The 14841-nt window shown below is 50.5% G+C and overlaps 1 protein-coding gene across 1 annotated transcript in view; it reads left to right on the top strand.

Annotated features, from left to right (window-relative positions):
* Window positions 1–1453: 1453 nt before the first annotated feature.
* The window catches only part of LOC146784498 (zinc metalloproteinase-disintegrin-like VLAIP-B), a 2353571-nt gene continuing 2340183 nt past the window's right edge, over window positions 1454–14841 (top strand). Inside the window, exons 1-2 of the mRNA XM_085632965.1 lie at window positions 1454–1661; window positions 1779–1867. Coding sequence (XP_085489091.1) covers window positions 1454–1661; window positions 1779–1867 — 297 coding nt within the window. The remainder of the gene's footprint in view (window positions 1662–1778; window positions 1868–14841) is intronic.

Genomic DNA, 14841 nt, shown 5'->3' with positions numbered 1-14841 from the left:
GTTGCAATTTCTATTGCTTGATGTAACATTAAGTTAGGGTTTTTTTACCAGTTGGTCCCAACGATTTCTTCCTCAAACGCTGCTGAAATCCTCAAAGCACCTACAAAACTTGTTGCCATTTCTCCAGCAATGTGTGCCGTTCCATGAAGACATTTTTGCATGCCTTCAACCTCACATATAAAGATTTTATGGCTGATGCATACTCATTCTCACCCCATCACCATCATCTAGAAGTACTAAATTTCTAGGAATGTGTTTTATAATTTTCTGACCATCAGGACCCAAACAATGTCTCAATATGGCAAATTTATTTTTCTGTGTGAAGGACTTTCCTTCTAGGGTCTCAAGATATGCTTCAAATCCTTCTTTCCACTGTACCCAGTCTGACTCAAGAGCAGTCAGATTAGATGAAAGGCAGGAGGTGGCACTATAGATTGTTGCATTTTAACTGTACACAGAAGTATTGTAAAAGTATCAAAGATACGATTGCAGTATACTTGCAAGAAATCAGGGAAAGAGTACCCCTAATGTGATTAAAATGCAACCTGAACACCAACAAGAACACTCACTTCCCAGCATCCGAAAGTGTGTCACATGGATTGCGTGAAGAAGAAGGCAAATAGGAATGTATTTCCTTATTGTAGAATTTGCGAATCTAATGCCGGTTCTAAGGTTCGCTTCAATTATAAGCGTTTAGAGTAGTAGTCACGTAGAGTGCATTTTTAGAGTAAGATGCTAACTAAAAATTGTACAATTCAATAAAATTGGAGCACATTCCAGTCTAAAATGCCATTTAAATTGCCTGTAGCATAGAGCGCGATGATTGGAGCACAGCCCAATTTAAGATGGCCACCGTTTGCGTATGCGTAGGTGCTATGCTTGCGTAGCAGATGAGGCTTGCATCAAAACCCAGTCCGAAATGGCACTTGATGTTTGCACTTTCTTAGAAAATGAGGCCTAGGGCATGCCCCAATCTAAAATTGCCACAGTTCAACCATGCGTAGTAGATGCAACCTTGTTCTTCTGCATGCTTAGTACCTTTTCGTCAAACTAAAATGGTGGGGCTTCCTTCCACTTAACCGTACTTTGCAGTCTGTGCAGCAGTAGCCAATGTCTGCCACGGTCACTCCTGCACTAAAAAGGAAGTGCTGAACCAACCAGCCTGAGGGGCTAGCTTAGACCGGTGCTGGCAACTGTGGCAGAAATTAAGGAATTTACGTGCAGGGTCTCTCGTCCTGCTATGTGAACAACTTGTCTCCAATATAAAGTCATTGTTTCATCTGGTAAGACTTTATTCAGGCTACAGTAATTCAGCAGGACTAATCAATATATGTATCTACCACCGCCTCCTAGCTAAACTGCCTTTTCCAACATTATCATAATAAATAATAATAATAATTAGAAGAATATTATTCCATTCCATAATCCCTTTCCTTCCCAAAATTCCATAACCATGCCAACTCATAACACTCCATGCTTAAGTCCCAACACATTCCAGCCCTCAAATTCAGTGGTGATTTCTGCTGACAGAGGCCAAACTGTAAAGCATCCGGAGTTTCTTGTTTTCTGGTCACACCAAAGGCTAAAGCACCATCTTCCACCATTCTCCCAACTGTCACTTGAATATTTGAACTGTGCTCCTCTGTCCATTCTCAGACAAGGTATATGCATTGTGAAACTTCAATTATTGAAACTGTATTTCAAGGCTACACTGTTTAATCCATATCTCAAAATAGAATCAGGCTATCTTTGTTTTTTTATATATTTTTCTGTTTCAGGTTTTATCCTGGCATCTCTGTCCGAAGTGAAGGAATATGAAGTAGTTCATCCTCATAAACTTGACCGCTGGTACAGGAGGGACCCAAAGGTAAATGTTTTTCTGTGCTGAACTAAAGATTACATTGTAGTTGTTTTATAGGCCAGTTATTTCTGATGGATACATCTGCCAGTGGGTTCCTAACCTTGTGAATATCCCCTGCGCCAGCAACATTCGGAAACTCTTGTAGCAGTCCACGCCGATGAGGTCGAAGACGATGTCACAGAGACACGGCTCCGCTCGCGACTCGGCTGATGTCACCGGCTCCATAAGAAGACCTCGTCAGCGTGATGACGTCAGTTCCCTTTTTTCCGCGCCGTCGACGCCAACGGATTTCGGGAATCTCTCTCTGTAGCTATACTGGTTACTTTGCTTTCTGCTAGTTTCTCTTTGTCTTCTTCTGCAGAAATGTCGACGAAGAAGTCAGGATTTAAACCCTGTCATGAATGTGGGAAACACATGTCCATAACGGATCCGCATAACGACTGCGTGTGGTGCCTGTCATCGGACCATGATGTCGAGGGATGTTCTTGCTGCCGCAAGATGAGTTCCAAGGCTCTTAAGGAGAGGGAAGCAAAGCTCTTCATTGCAAAGATGAAGAAGGAAAAAAGAGGCCGGAGAAAATCGAGATCAAGATCGAGGTCGAGATCGAGGTCGGCGTCGAAGTCGACTTCGGGGCATGCTTCCAAATCCAGGAAGCACAAGAAAAAGAGGAGGCATTCATCTCGACGTCACTCGGATAGGGATGCGGCTCCGAGATCGACATCGCCCTCCCGACGCCGTAAGGACTTTGTGTCTCCCTCGCCCGTTCCGGATTCACCTACTGGCCTGTCGTCACCTGTGGCTTCACCGGAACATTCTCCGGCTCCGGCCCCGGCTCCTTCTCCGACGCCGGCTCCATCTCCAGCTCTGGCTCCGGCTCCGGCCCCGGTTCCTCCGGCCCCGGGTGAGCCTTCGGCTCCACTGGATCCACCATCGGTCGGCCAGAGTCCGTGATGCCTTAGCAATATCCTGCGTTTCCAGGACCAGGTCAGGACCCTACGCATTATCTTAATGAGATGTACGGAGTATTCTCCAGAGCCATGTACCCCTCTGATGCACCTTCGGGTCCTATGGTTCCTATGGCCTTCAGTTTGGGAGTTCCCCATGCCTATCCTCAGGCTCCCTTCATGCCATTTTTTCCGGCGACGCCGTCTTGGCATCTACCGGCGCCGAGGACATCGACGCCGCTCCCTTCTTCACCGGCGCCAACTCGACCTCGCTCGACGCCGGCTGTCTCTTTGGATCCACGTTCGACGCCGGCTCCGGCGCCGTCTGATTCGGTCACGGCGCCGCCGACTCCGGTTGTGAGAATCAGGTCTAGGAGGGAGGCCCAGAGGGTGCTGGACGAATAAAGATACCTGATGGAGGAGGTAGAGGAAGGGGAACTCATGGAATCGGATGATGTTTTTGAGGAGTTGAAGGAGGCTAGTGGCCTGGACTTATCACCTGAATGGGAGATTACTCCTCCTTCTGATGCTCCTTCAAAGGATGTGGCGCCATACCATGCTGTTATAAGGAAGGCAGCTGAACTTTTAGATCTGCAGTTGCCTTCTGCAGAGTTCAAGCCTAACATCTTAACAGAAGTTCTGCACTCTCCCTCTACTGTTTCTGAACCTTTACTCCCTTTTAATGACGCCATCATAGAGCCAGTAATGGAGGTGTGGCGTAAGCCCTTTTCTGCTCCGGCAGTTTCTAAAGTCATTGCCAGGAGGTATAGGGCAGCTCCGGGAGGTCCCAGATTTTTTGACATCTCACCTGTCTCCGGAGAGTCTGGTGGTTCAGGCCGCATGTTCAAGAAAGTCATCAGGTTCTTTTCCCCAGGTCCCGAGTGACAGGGAAGCAAAAAAACTGGATCAGTCGGCCAAGAAGGTCTTTTCTTCGGCCAGCATGGCCCTTAAATGAACGAATGCCACCTGTCTCTTGGGCCGTTATATACATGCTCTTATTGACTCAACAAGGCAGCTAGCCCCAAAACTAACAGAAGAGGATAGGGTTGGTTACAATGAGATCCTTTCGGGATTGCCCAGGCGGCGGCGCGTCAGGTGATCCAGAGTGGATTGGACACAGCTGACTCGGTTGCAAGAGTCATGGGATCTTCTGTTGCCACTAGGAGGAGTGCGTGGCTTAAGTCATCAGAATTTTCCCCTGATGTCCAGTCAACGCTCTTGAACTTGCCTTTTGATGGCTCTGGACTTTTTGGCAAGAAAGCGGATGCTGCGCTGGAAAGATTTAAAGAGAGTAAGACCACGGCTAAATCTTTGGGCCTTCAAACTCAGCCAAGAGGCTCATTCAAGAGGTACAGGGGCTTCAGAAGGTCTACCTTTCGTACATACAGACAGCCACAGCAGCAGCAGCAGCAAAGCACTCTGTATAAGGGTTACAGAGGCAGAATCAGGGGTCGCACTTGTGGCCGACAGCTCTCCTCCTCCTCAGCCCCTCCCACCATTGCAAAGCAGCCCTAGATCCACCATTCTGGATCATGTTGGTTCTGTGGGGGGCCGGTTTACCCATTTTCTACAAGATTGGGAATCGGTTACTACAGACCTTTGGGTTCTAGATCTTGTAGAAAATGGGTACGCCCTTCCCTTTCGGGAATTCCCTCCAAATTACCCTCCTTGTCAAGGCACTTGCTCAGAGGACCACCGTCTTCTCCTACAGGAGGAAGTCCTGACGTTACTAAAAAAAGGTGCGATAGAAGTGGTTCCAGAGCAGGAGAGGGGTCAGGGATGCTACTCCCGGTATTTCCTGATTCCGAAAAAGGACGGCAGATTGCGTCCAATATTGGACCTCAGGATCTTGAATCTTAATCTGTAGCAAGAGAAGTTCAAGATGCTCACCCTTGCGCAGGTTCTTCAAGCGCTGAATCAGGAAGACTGGATGGTGTCGATCGACTTGCAGGATGCGTATTTCCACATCCCCATCCTGAAGTCGCACAGGAAGTATCTCCGGTTTACGGTAGGGTCGCAACATTATCAGTTTGCGGTCCTTCCGTTTGGTCTTACTACTGCACCTCGAGTCTTCACGAAGGTGATGGCAGTGGTGGCAGCCCATCTCAGAAGGTCGGGGATTTCAGTTTTCCCCTATCTGGACGACTGGCTGATCAAAGCAGAGTCGCCAGAGAAGGTGCTTCATCATCTGCAGGTTACGACTCAGCTGTTGTACAAATTGGGTTTTTCGATAAACGTACCCAAATATCACCTGGTGCCCTCTCAGCGCAACCTGTTCATAAACATTACTGTGTGTCGGGCATTCCCACTTCCACAAAGGATTCTCGACATACAGGAAATTATTCCTTTGTTTTACAATGGAGCGGTCGTTCCAGTCCTGAAGGTCCTTCGTCTGCTCGGTCTGTTTGCTCCCTGCATTCTGTTGGTCAACCATGCACGCTGGCACATGAGGGTGCTACAGTGGTGCCTCCGCAGGCAGTGGTATCAACACAAGGGAGATCTCAGGAAGTCTGTGAGGATCTCCAGAGAAGCTGCGGCGGATCTATCTTGGTGGAGCGTGGAGGGCAATCTGTCTCAAGGAAAGCCCTTCCATCTACCTCCTTCAGTGGCCACAGTGATTACGGATTATGAATATAGTCAAGATTGGTACTATATTACAGCCAATGTCCAGCCGGACAAGGCAACTTTAATAAGTGGAAATAGTTGGTAATGATTCAGAGAATGTAAGTAGAGTCTTAGTGGGACACAAGCCTGTATCCTGAGACTTACATATCGTGAGAACAAAATGTAGAACACATTCAGGCAATTACAATTAGCACTTCACAGTCGATCCGGTATCACCCGAACGAGCTGTTATACGCGTGGCCACGGAATTCGTTTCTTTTACCATATTGAGACGTAACTCATTAATTACCGTGTCCCTCTACCTCAGAACTTAAATTTACCAGGCATTGTACCTTCGAATCGGGTCCGCTTCTGATCCGGACGAGCCCGACACCCGCCCACGACCTGGCGCCCCCTCGGCTACCCCAACCGGTACCACGAGGCACTTGATATGGGCAATTTAATTGAGTAGTCCTGATGATGATCCAAAATCCCCCTGATAAGGATCGAAACGCCGTCGACATAATTGTCTACCTTACACATTCAAATCTCTGTATTGAACTTATTGTGAAGGTGACAGTAAACGTATTAGATGTTTCATTACTCATTATTCTTCTAAAAAACAGAAACATCATTGTAATTGCCTGAATGTGTTCTACATTTTGTTCTCACGATATGTAAGTCTCAGGATACAGGCTTGTGTCCCACTAAGACTCTACTTACATTCTCTGAATCATTACCAACTATTTCCACTTATTAAAGTTGCCTTGTCCGGCTGAACATTGGCTGTAATATAGTACCAATCTTGACTATATTCATTGTATGTTCAATTATTTTTTGCTTTCAGGGACCAGTGTCTCCTGTAATATATAACTTCCCAAGGTCCCTGTGTAATTCCTTTGGGTGCCCTTGTCCCCTTTTCACACAGTGATTACGGATGCATACACTTTAGGGTGGGGTGCGCATCTGGGGGAAAGGTTGCTTCACATCAACCTTCTGGAATTGCGGGCGATACGTTTGGCACTCAAGGCCTTTCTCCCTTCCCTTCGCGGTCAGTCGGTTCAAGTCCTGATGGACAACACTACTGCGATGTGGTATGTCAACAAGCAGGGAGGAGTGGGGTCTCTTGGTCTCTGCAGAGAGGCTCTACGTCTATGTCTGATGGCAAATCATCTGGCCAGGGTTTTGAACGTACGTGCAGACAGTCTCAGTCGGCAGTTCTCCGCCGACCACGAGTGGAGGCTTCATCCGGAGGTGGTTCGTCACGTCTTTCGGATGTGGGGATCTCCTCGGGTGGACCTGTTTGCTACTCTCGAGAACGCTCACTGCCCGTCATTCTGCAGTCTCCAGTATCCGATGCAGGGAGCGTTGGGGGACACGTTTCAGTTGAGTTGGGGTTCACAACTCCTTTTTACGTGTTTCCTCCCATACCCTTGATTCCTCGGGTTCTGAGGAAGATTCGCCAGGACCGGGCCCAAGTCATATTGATCGCCCCGGATTGGCCAAGAAGGGTGTGGTATACAGATCTTCTCCATCTCTCCTCGTGCCCTCCGCTCCATCTCCCTCTGTGGGCAGACCTCCTCTCGCAGTCGGAGGGGCAGGTTCTATACCCCCACCTCCAGAGCTTACACCTTTATGCCTGGAGATTGAATGGTGCAACCTGAATTATTTTTCTCTCCCGCCAGATGTAGTAGATGTAATTTTGTCTGCCAGACGTCATTCCACCAAATCTATCTATTCCTATAGGTGGTCTAAATTTGTGCTCTGGTGCGGGGAGAAGTCAATTGATCCTTTGAGGGCTTGTTTGCCTGACATTCTTCCCTTTGCCCTTTTTCTTGCTCAGCAAGGTTTTGCTGTAGCCACTGTAAAGGGATATCCTTCAGCCTTGTCGGCATTCCTTTTCTTGCCGGATCAGCCGTCATTGTTTAAATCTCCTATTGTTTTACGATTTCTGAAAGGCCTTACAAACAAGTTTCCTCCTACTCCTTTTATTGTGCCTCAATGGGACTTAAATCTTGTCTTAACTTATCTGATGGGTTCTCCCTTTGAGCCCTTTCACTAGTGTCCCTTGAGATTGTTGCCCTTTAAAACGTTTTTTCTCATTGCGATCACCTCGGCAAGGAGGGTAAGTGAGCTTCAAGCTCTAAGTTCAAACCCCCCGATCTTGACCATTCATGCTGAAAGAATGGTACTCAGGACCAGGGCTGCTTTTCTGCCTAAGGCGGCAACTCCCTTCCATCTGGGGCAGTCCATTACCTTCCCTACCTTCTATCCTCCCCCTCACCCTTCCAAGCAGGAGGAGCGGCTTCACCGCTTGGATCCTAAGAGGGCGGTGAGCTTCTACCTTGACAGGACAAAGGACTTTCGAGTTGACGACCAGCTCTTCGTGGGCTTTGTTTGCTGCAGGAAAGGCAGAGCGGTGCACAAGCGCACCCTTTCCAGATGGATTGTCTTGTGCATCAAGATATGCTACTCTTTGGCTGGTAAGGAACCTCCAGAGGGTTTAAGGGCTCATTCTACTAGAGTTAAGTCTTCCACTTCTGCTTTGTCTAGAGGTGTTCCTGTGGAGGACATTTGTAGGGCGGCAACTTGGGCCTCCCTTCACACTTTCGCAAAGCATTATTGCTTGGATTCCAAGGTGAGGAGGGACGGACATTTTGCTCGTTCCGTCCTTCAGGACTTTTTGGTATAGAAGGGTGGACAACCTCCTCCGGGAGTGGGACTGCTGTGGGAATCTTTTCACAAGGTGAGGAATCCACTGGCAGATGTATCCATCAGAAGAACAAGTTACTTACTTTCGGTAACGCTTTTTCTGGTAGATACAGTATCTGCCTGTGGATTCCTCACTGACCCACCCGGCTCCCCATTGTCTACCCTTGTATACTTACAATTCTGTGATGATGTTTCAAAATGTATTTGGTACTGTTTAAGGCATTTTGTTATTTCTTCTGCCTTCCTATTTACTCTTCACACTGTGTGCGTTGCATTGTATATTATGTACTGTGTATACTGTGTATATATTGCTGTCAGTCCGTCCGTGTGCCTCGAAGGCACGGAAAAAAGGGCGGAACTGACGTCATCACGCCGACGAGGTCTTCTTATGGAGCCGGTGTGTTAGACCTGTCAGCCCTTTGGGTGGTCCCTCCTCATCATTATTTATTTTGTCCCACTTTTGCCTCAAACCCTGTTTGAATTTTTCCTTTTTGGGAACCACCAGATTTTTTTCGTGTTGCTGCAGATTCAGGGAGCCATTTTAGCTACCCCTGAAACTTCTGTCTGAGGGCCTGGAGCACAAAATGGTGGCCACCTGTGACATCACCAGCATCCACTTGAACCTACCAGCACCTTCCAGAACATTCCAGAACCCTGTGACAGTTGGAGGCGGTTTAGAATGTTGGGAAGCTAAGACAGAGAGTTGGCAGTTGGAGCTGGCAGTTGGCACCTGACTGGTGAAGAGTGAGCAGCAGAAACTTGAAGGAGGAAGGAGTGAAGCAGCAGGGGTGGAAACTTGTGCCTGGAGTGGGGTCCATAAACCCACCCTTGATACTAGTCCCTACTGACTGAGCCAAGCCTGGAGCCCTGTGTGGGAAGAAGCAAGAAAAACCATCCTAAGGACCTGGACAGCAGGAACAGGCCTTAGAAACAGAGAACAGCAAGATCCTGACCTGGAAACTGGTTTCCCTGGAGTCCGACGTCGAGTAGCCTGAGACCTGGAGCCCGAGGTGGAGAAGCGGCGCCGACTGGAAAGCGGACGTCATACCCGAAGCCGCCAGAGGTCGAGAGAGGGCGCCGTCAGAGGTCGTGAGGAGTACCAGAGGTCGAGGAGGAAGTCACCCGAGGTCGAGTGAGCGACATCGACGGGGGAGTGAAGTCCGCCCTCCGGAGTCGCCGGAGACCGAGGTGAAGCGTGCCGGAGGTCGGGAGTGGAGATCGCACTCCGGAGTCGCCGGAACCTGAGAGAACCGTGCCGGAGGTCGGGAGTGGAGGTCGCACTCCGGAGTCGCCGGAAACCTGAGGAGAGGAGCACCGGAGGTCGGGAGTGGAGATCGCACTCCGGAGCCGCCGGAAGTCGACATCGAGCCAAGGCCGGCCGACGTCATCGAATCCGAGGTCGCCATCGGACCGGAGCCGCCCGACGTCGACACCGAGCCAAGACTGCCCGACGTCATCGAATCGGAGGTCGAGATCGAACCGAGGCCGCCGACATCGAAACCGGAACCGCCTACCGGCGTCGTCAAGAACTGACATTGTGCCGAGGCCGCCGATATCGAATCGGAACCGCCTCACGGCGTCGACACGACTCCAGCGGCGTCGGAGCATCAGAAAAAGGGCAGTAAGTGGAGTAGAGGGCGCCTAAGGCCCTGTGGAGACCTGAGAGACTGCTCTAAGGGGCTAGGGAGGTGCTGGAACCAGCCTGACTGTGCCAGGGGTGAGCTGAGACTAATTTAGAGGGGTTGTGTGGAGTGAGAGAGCCAGGTCTCTGGTATTTCCCCCTTGATCTACCTCAATTTAGGCCTCAGCCTTGTCCAAGCCAGGGAGTAGACACCCTCCAGCCTTCCACATCCCCACAAGCTGTACCTGGGCCAAATCAGCCCTTAGGAATTCAAATGTGATCTGATTCTATGAGTGTCACTGTCAGCTTTTAATTATTTATTAGGGGCACTGTATTTATTGTAGTTAACCTATTTATTGTTTCACTGTATTTATTGGTCCACAGTATTTATTGATGCACAATATTCATTGGTTTACAGTATTTATTGCCTCAGAATATTTAATTGCCTGTATGTATTGCACTTATATTTATGCCTTCATTATTTATGATCACCCCTATTTATTGAATCATTAAGCCAGTATTTATTTGACCTGCACTATTTAAAAAGTTTGTATATTGTGATTGTTATTTATTTACCTAATCAGCAACTAAGAGAAAAAGAAGATAAAGAAAGATATTTTCATAATTTTTACGGTGTAGAGTCGTTTTTGGAACGGATGCACGCATGGTTATTGTATGGGTATGACGTATGCTTAGCACGGTGCCTGATTCCTGACCACTCGAGCCAAGCTACCACAGTGTATGTCTGGGAGAACACCACCACCCTTCCAGTGTGGGAGTGTGAATTTCCAACATAATTGGTGTTCAGCGGTGGGATAGAGCTGTGCCTACGTATACTCAACAATAACTGTGGGTAGTCCATAGGCCTACACCGGGAGTTTTCTCAAAGCGGCCTTCCTAATTGTGGGTTTTTGTTTTTTCCAAATTGACTCTGGTGGTGGGAGGAGGTATTATTAAAGGTACCCCCCTGCATTGTTACTGCAAATAACTGTCCTCTGACCTGAGTGGGCAGGATGGAGTTTGTACTAGAAAATTTGGAAACGTACACTGTGGCCCAACTCAGGGAGTTCTGTCAGCGGGAGGGGGTGTATTGTCCCCCAGGAGCAAAGAAGGGTGCACTCCAAACCAGCTTAAGGGCTTGGGGGGAGGCACGACGAGAAAGCAAGGCTGAGGAGGAGGACAGGGATAGAGAGCCCGACAGTGAGGGAGCTGGTTTGTACCAACCTGAGGTGGGGAACCTGTCAGCGGGGCCCAGGACACTTTCCAGGAAGGGCAGCAGTGCCTCTAGCGGTGGCTTGTCTGAAGTGGAGTTAACAGACCGGAGGGAGAAAAGACAGCTCACATGGGACTTAGCAAGGCTGGAGAAGGAGAAGGAGGAACAGAGGATGGCTCATGAGATAAGGCTGAAAGAAATAGATCTTCAGATCCTGAGAATCGGGGCACACCCTGTACCTAACGGTCGCAGCGAAGAAAGAGAGTACACCAGGGAACCCAAACCCTACCTGCCAAAGGACATAGTAGCTAGCTATGGGGTGGGTGATGAGATCGCCAAGTGGCTAGCGGCCTATGAGGTCTCGTTAAGGGCCCATGGGGTTCCAGAGAAGTACTGGGAGGGGGATTGTACAAGTACATGCCTCCAGCTGGTAGGGATGCTTTATTGGCCCTCGAAGAGGATGAGCAGACCCACTACCCCACCATGAAACTGGCGCTCATAAGAAAGTTTGGACTAACACCCGAAAAGTACAGACAGAAGTTCAGGGGTAGTCACAAACTGGGCACACAGAATTGGGTGGACTTCCTGGACTATGCAAAGAAGGCACTAGAGGGTTGGATTCAGGGCAGTGAAGTGAGGAACTACGAGGGGTTGTTTGACCTAGTACTGAAGGAACACCTGCTTGAGAAATGTTTCCCTGAACTGCGGCAACACCTGGTGGATAGCAAGCTGACCAGTCCCCGGAAGCTTGCTGAGGAGGCGGACATTTGGGCTAGTACCCGGGTGTCCACAAGGGGGACTGGAGGGGATACTCAAAAGGCCGGACAAGGCGCCCCCCAGAAGAAAGAGGGAGGGGAAAAGAAAAAGGAGTTCTCCAAAGGCCCCCAAAATAACTTCCAAGGAAAGGGAACAGGATTCACCCCTAGGGCTAACCCACCCAGAAACCCTAATCCTGGCCAGAGTCAGCAGCCAAGGGTTGTCCATTGCTACGAGTGCGGTGGCGTTGGACACTATAAAGGCGATCCGAAGTGCCTGAAACGACCACCCCCTCCCATTGGAGGAAAGACCCCCGGAGTAGCTAGTGTAGTGCTCGGGGAGGAGATGCCCTTAACTAAGGGAAGGGAGTGGGCGGGTGTCACTTTAGTGTCCCTGGGAGAATGGGAGATGGTTCCTAAGATCCAGGTGCCCGCAAATACCGCAAAGTATGGGCAGTGGGTCACCATCAACGGCCAAAGAGGGGAGGCTCTGAGAGACACAGGAGCCAGTATGACTATGGTGCGTAGCCAACTGGTGTCTCCAGAGCAGGTAATTTCCGATGTACTCCACCCAGCCGCGATGGCTGACGGCAGAACAGGCCACTATCCCGTGGCCGAGGTTCCCTTTGAATGGGGGGGGGTTGCAGGTTCACTTCGAGTTGCCGTAAGCCCTGCCGTGCCAGTCGATTGTCTGCTGGGGAATGACATGGAGCACAACGCTTGGAAGGAGGTGGAATACCGGACTCACACTGAGATGCTGGGTACACCTGACTGGGCCTGTGTTAGCACAAGGTCCGCGACTACCCGAAGAGGGAGTTCATTTCGGCTGGAGCCTGGAACAAAGGCCCAGCCAGCTGCCAGTCAAGGGAAGAACCGAGGACAGGAGGAGCCTGCCTCGGCGTCCCCACCCCGTAGGACGGATAGGCCACCGGAGGTGGTGGACCAGGAGTCTGCGGTGGGGGACGTTACCAAACTAGAGGACCTACCCATCCCGGCCGAGTGGCACGTGGAGGGAGGCCCGTCCAGGGAGGAATTCTGCCAGGGCCAGAGGGAGTGCCCTACCCTTGAGGGGCTGAGGCGACTGCCGAAGCCCAGGCAGCAGGGAACGTTGAAGGGAACTACAGTGTTTACTGGGAGGATGGCCTCCTCTACAGTGAACCCAAGGCACCCCTACACGGATCGTCACGAGCCTTGGTAGTCCCTCAACGTTATCGAGCCTTCCTTTTGGAGTTGGCTCACGAGATACCATTGGCAGGACACCTGGGGCAAGACAAGACCTTCGCCCGTCTTGTCCCACACTTTTATTGGCCTCAGATGAAAGTGTCGTCCGATACCTACTGCCGGACATGTGTGTCTTGCCAAGCCAGTGGGAAAACAGGGGTGAAGCTGAAAGCTCCCCTGGAACCACTTCCTGTCGTTAGTACCCCCTTTGTAAGGGTGGGCATCGACATTGTGGGTCCGTTAGATCCGCCAACATCAGCTGGTCACAGGTTTATCCTGGTTCTGGTGGATCATGCCACACGGTACCCAGAGGCAATACCTCTGAGGACCATAACAGCACCTGTTGTGGCTAGGGCCCTGATGGGAATCTTTACCCGAGTAGGTTTTCCCAAGGAAGTTGTGTCCGACAGGGGGACCAACTTCATGTCAGCGTACTTGCGGGCGATGTGGAAGGAGTGTGGAGTGACCTACCGGTTCACAACTCCTTACCACCCCCAGACCAATGGTCTGGTGGAGAGGTTTAACAAAACCTTGAAAGGCATGATCAGAAGTCTGCCTGAAAGCCTGCGGAGGAAATGGGACGTCCTCCTACCCTGTTTACTCTTTTCTTACAGGGAAGTGCCACAGAAGGGAGTGGGCTTCAGCCCCTTCGAGCTTCTGTATGGGCACCCTGTACGTGGACCTCTCAACCTGGTGAGAGACGGATGGGAAAGAACTCCCAGAAAGCTTCCCCAGGATGTGGTGAGCTACATGCTGGCCTTCCGGAGCCAAATGGCTAAGTTGTGGAAGCAAGCTTCTGACAACTTGGAAGCCAGCCAAGCAGTGATGAAGGCGTGGTATGACCACAACGCTCACCCGGTGGAGTTGGAGCCTGGCCAGAAGGTGTGGGTGATCGAACCAGGAGAGCTTAGTGCCCTCCAGGATCGCTGGTCAGGACCCTTTGAGGTGTTGGAGAAGAAGGGTAAGGCTACCTACTTGGTGGACCTGAAGACCCCTCGTCAGCCCCTGCGGGTGCTGCATGCCAACCGCCTCAAACCCCACCACGAGAGGCCCGAAGTCATCTTGATGATGGTGACTGACGGAGGAGAGGACGTGGAAAGCGAGCCTCTCCCTGATTTGTTTGCGTCTCAAGAGAAGGATGGGTCAGTGGAGGGAGTGAATCTCTCCCAATCTCTAACTCCTGAACAGCAGGAGGACTGTCGCCAGGTCCTGGGGCAGTACTCTTCGTTGTTCTCCCTTGTCCCGGGTAGGACTCACCTGTGCGTCCATGACGTGGACACAGGAGACAGCCCACCTGTGAAGTCCAAGATCTACCGGATGTCAGACAAGGTGAAGGCCAGCATTCATAGTGAAGTCACTAAGATGCTGGAGCTAGGAGTGATCGAACCTTCTAGCAGCCCCTGGTCCAGTCCGGTGGTACTAGTACCAAAAGCTGCACCACCGGGTGCCCAACCAGAACTGAGGTTCTGTGTGGACTATCGGGGACTGAATCAGTGACCAAAACTGATGCTCATCCGATCCCTAGGGCGGATGAATTGATTGACCGGCTGGGAGCTGCCCAATATCTAAGTACCTTTGACCTTACTTCAGGGTACTGGCAGATCTCTTTGACTGATGGAGCAAGGGAAAGGTCAGCCTTCTCCACGCCCAATGGCCACTACCAGTTCTGTGTGATGCCCTTTGGGCTCAAGAACGCACCTGCCACGTTTCAGCGCCTGGTAAACCAGATCCTCACCGGAATGGAGAGTTTCTCTGCTGCTTATCTGGATGACATAGCCGTCTTCAGTAACAGCTGGGAGGATCACTTGCGTCACCTGCAAGCTGTTCTCCAGGCCCTGAGACAAGCTGGATTGACGATCAAGGCCAGCAAGTGCCAGATCGGGCAGGGGTCGGTAGTGTACCTTGGACAC

The sequence above is a fragment of the Triturus cristatus genome, chromosome 11 (assembly GCF_964204655.1).
Source record: "Triturus cristatus chromosome 11, aTriCri1.1, whole genome shotgun sequence".
Lineage (NCBI taxonomy): Eukaryota > Metazoa > Chordata > Amphibia > Caudata > Salamandridae > Triturus > Triturus cristatus.
This window is presented reverse-complemented; position numbering and strand designations above follow the sequence as displayed.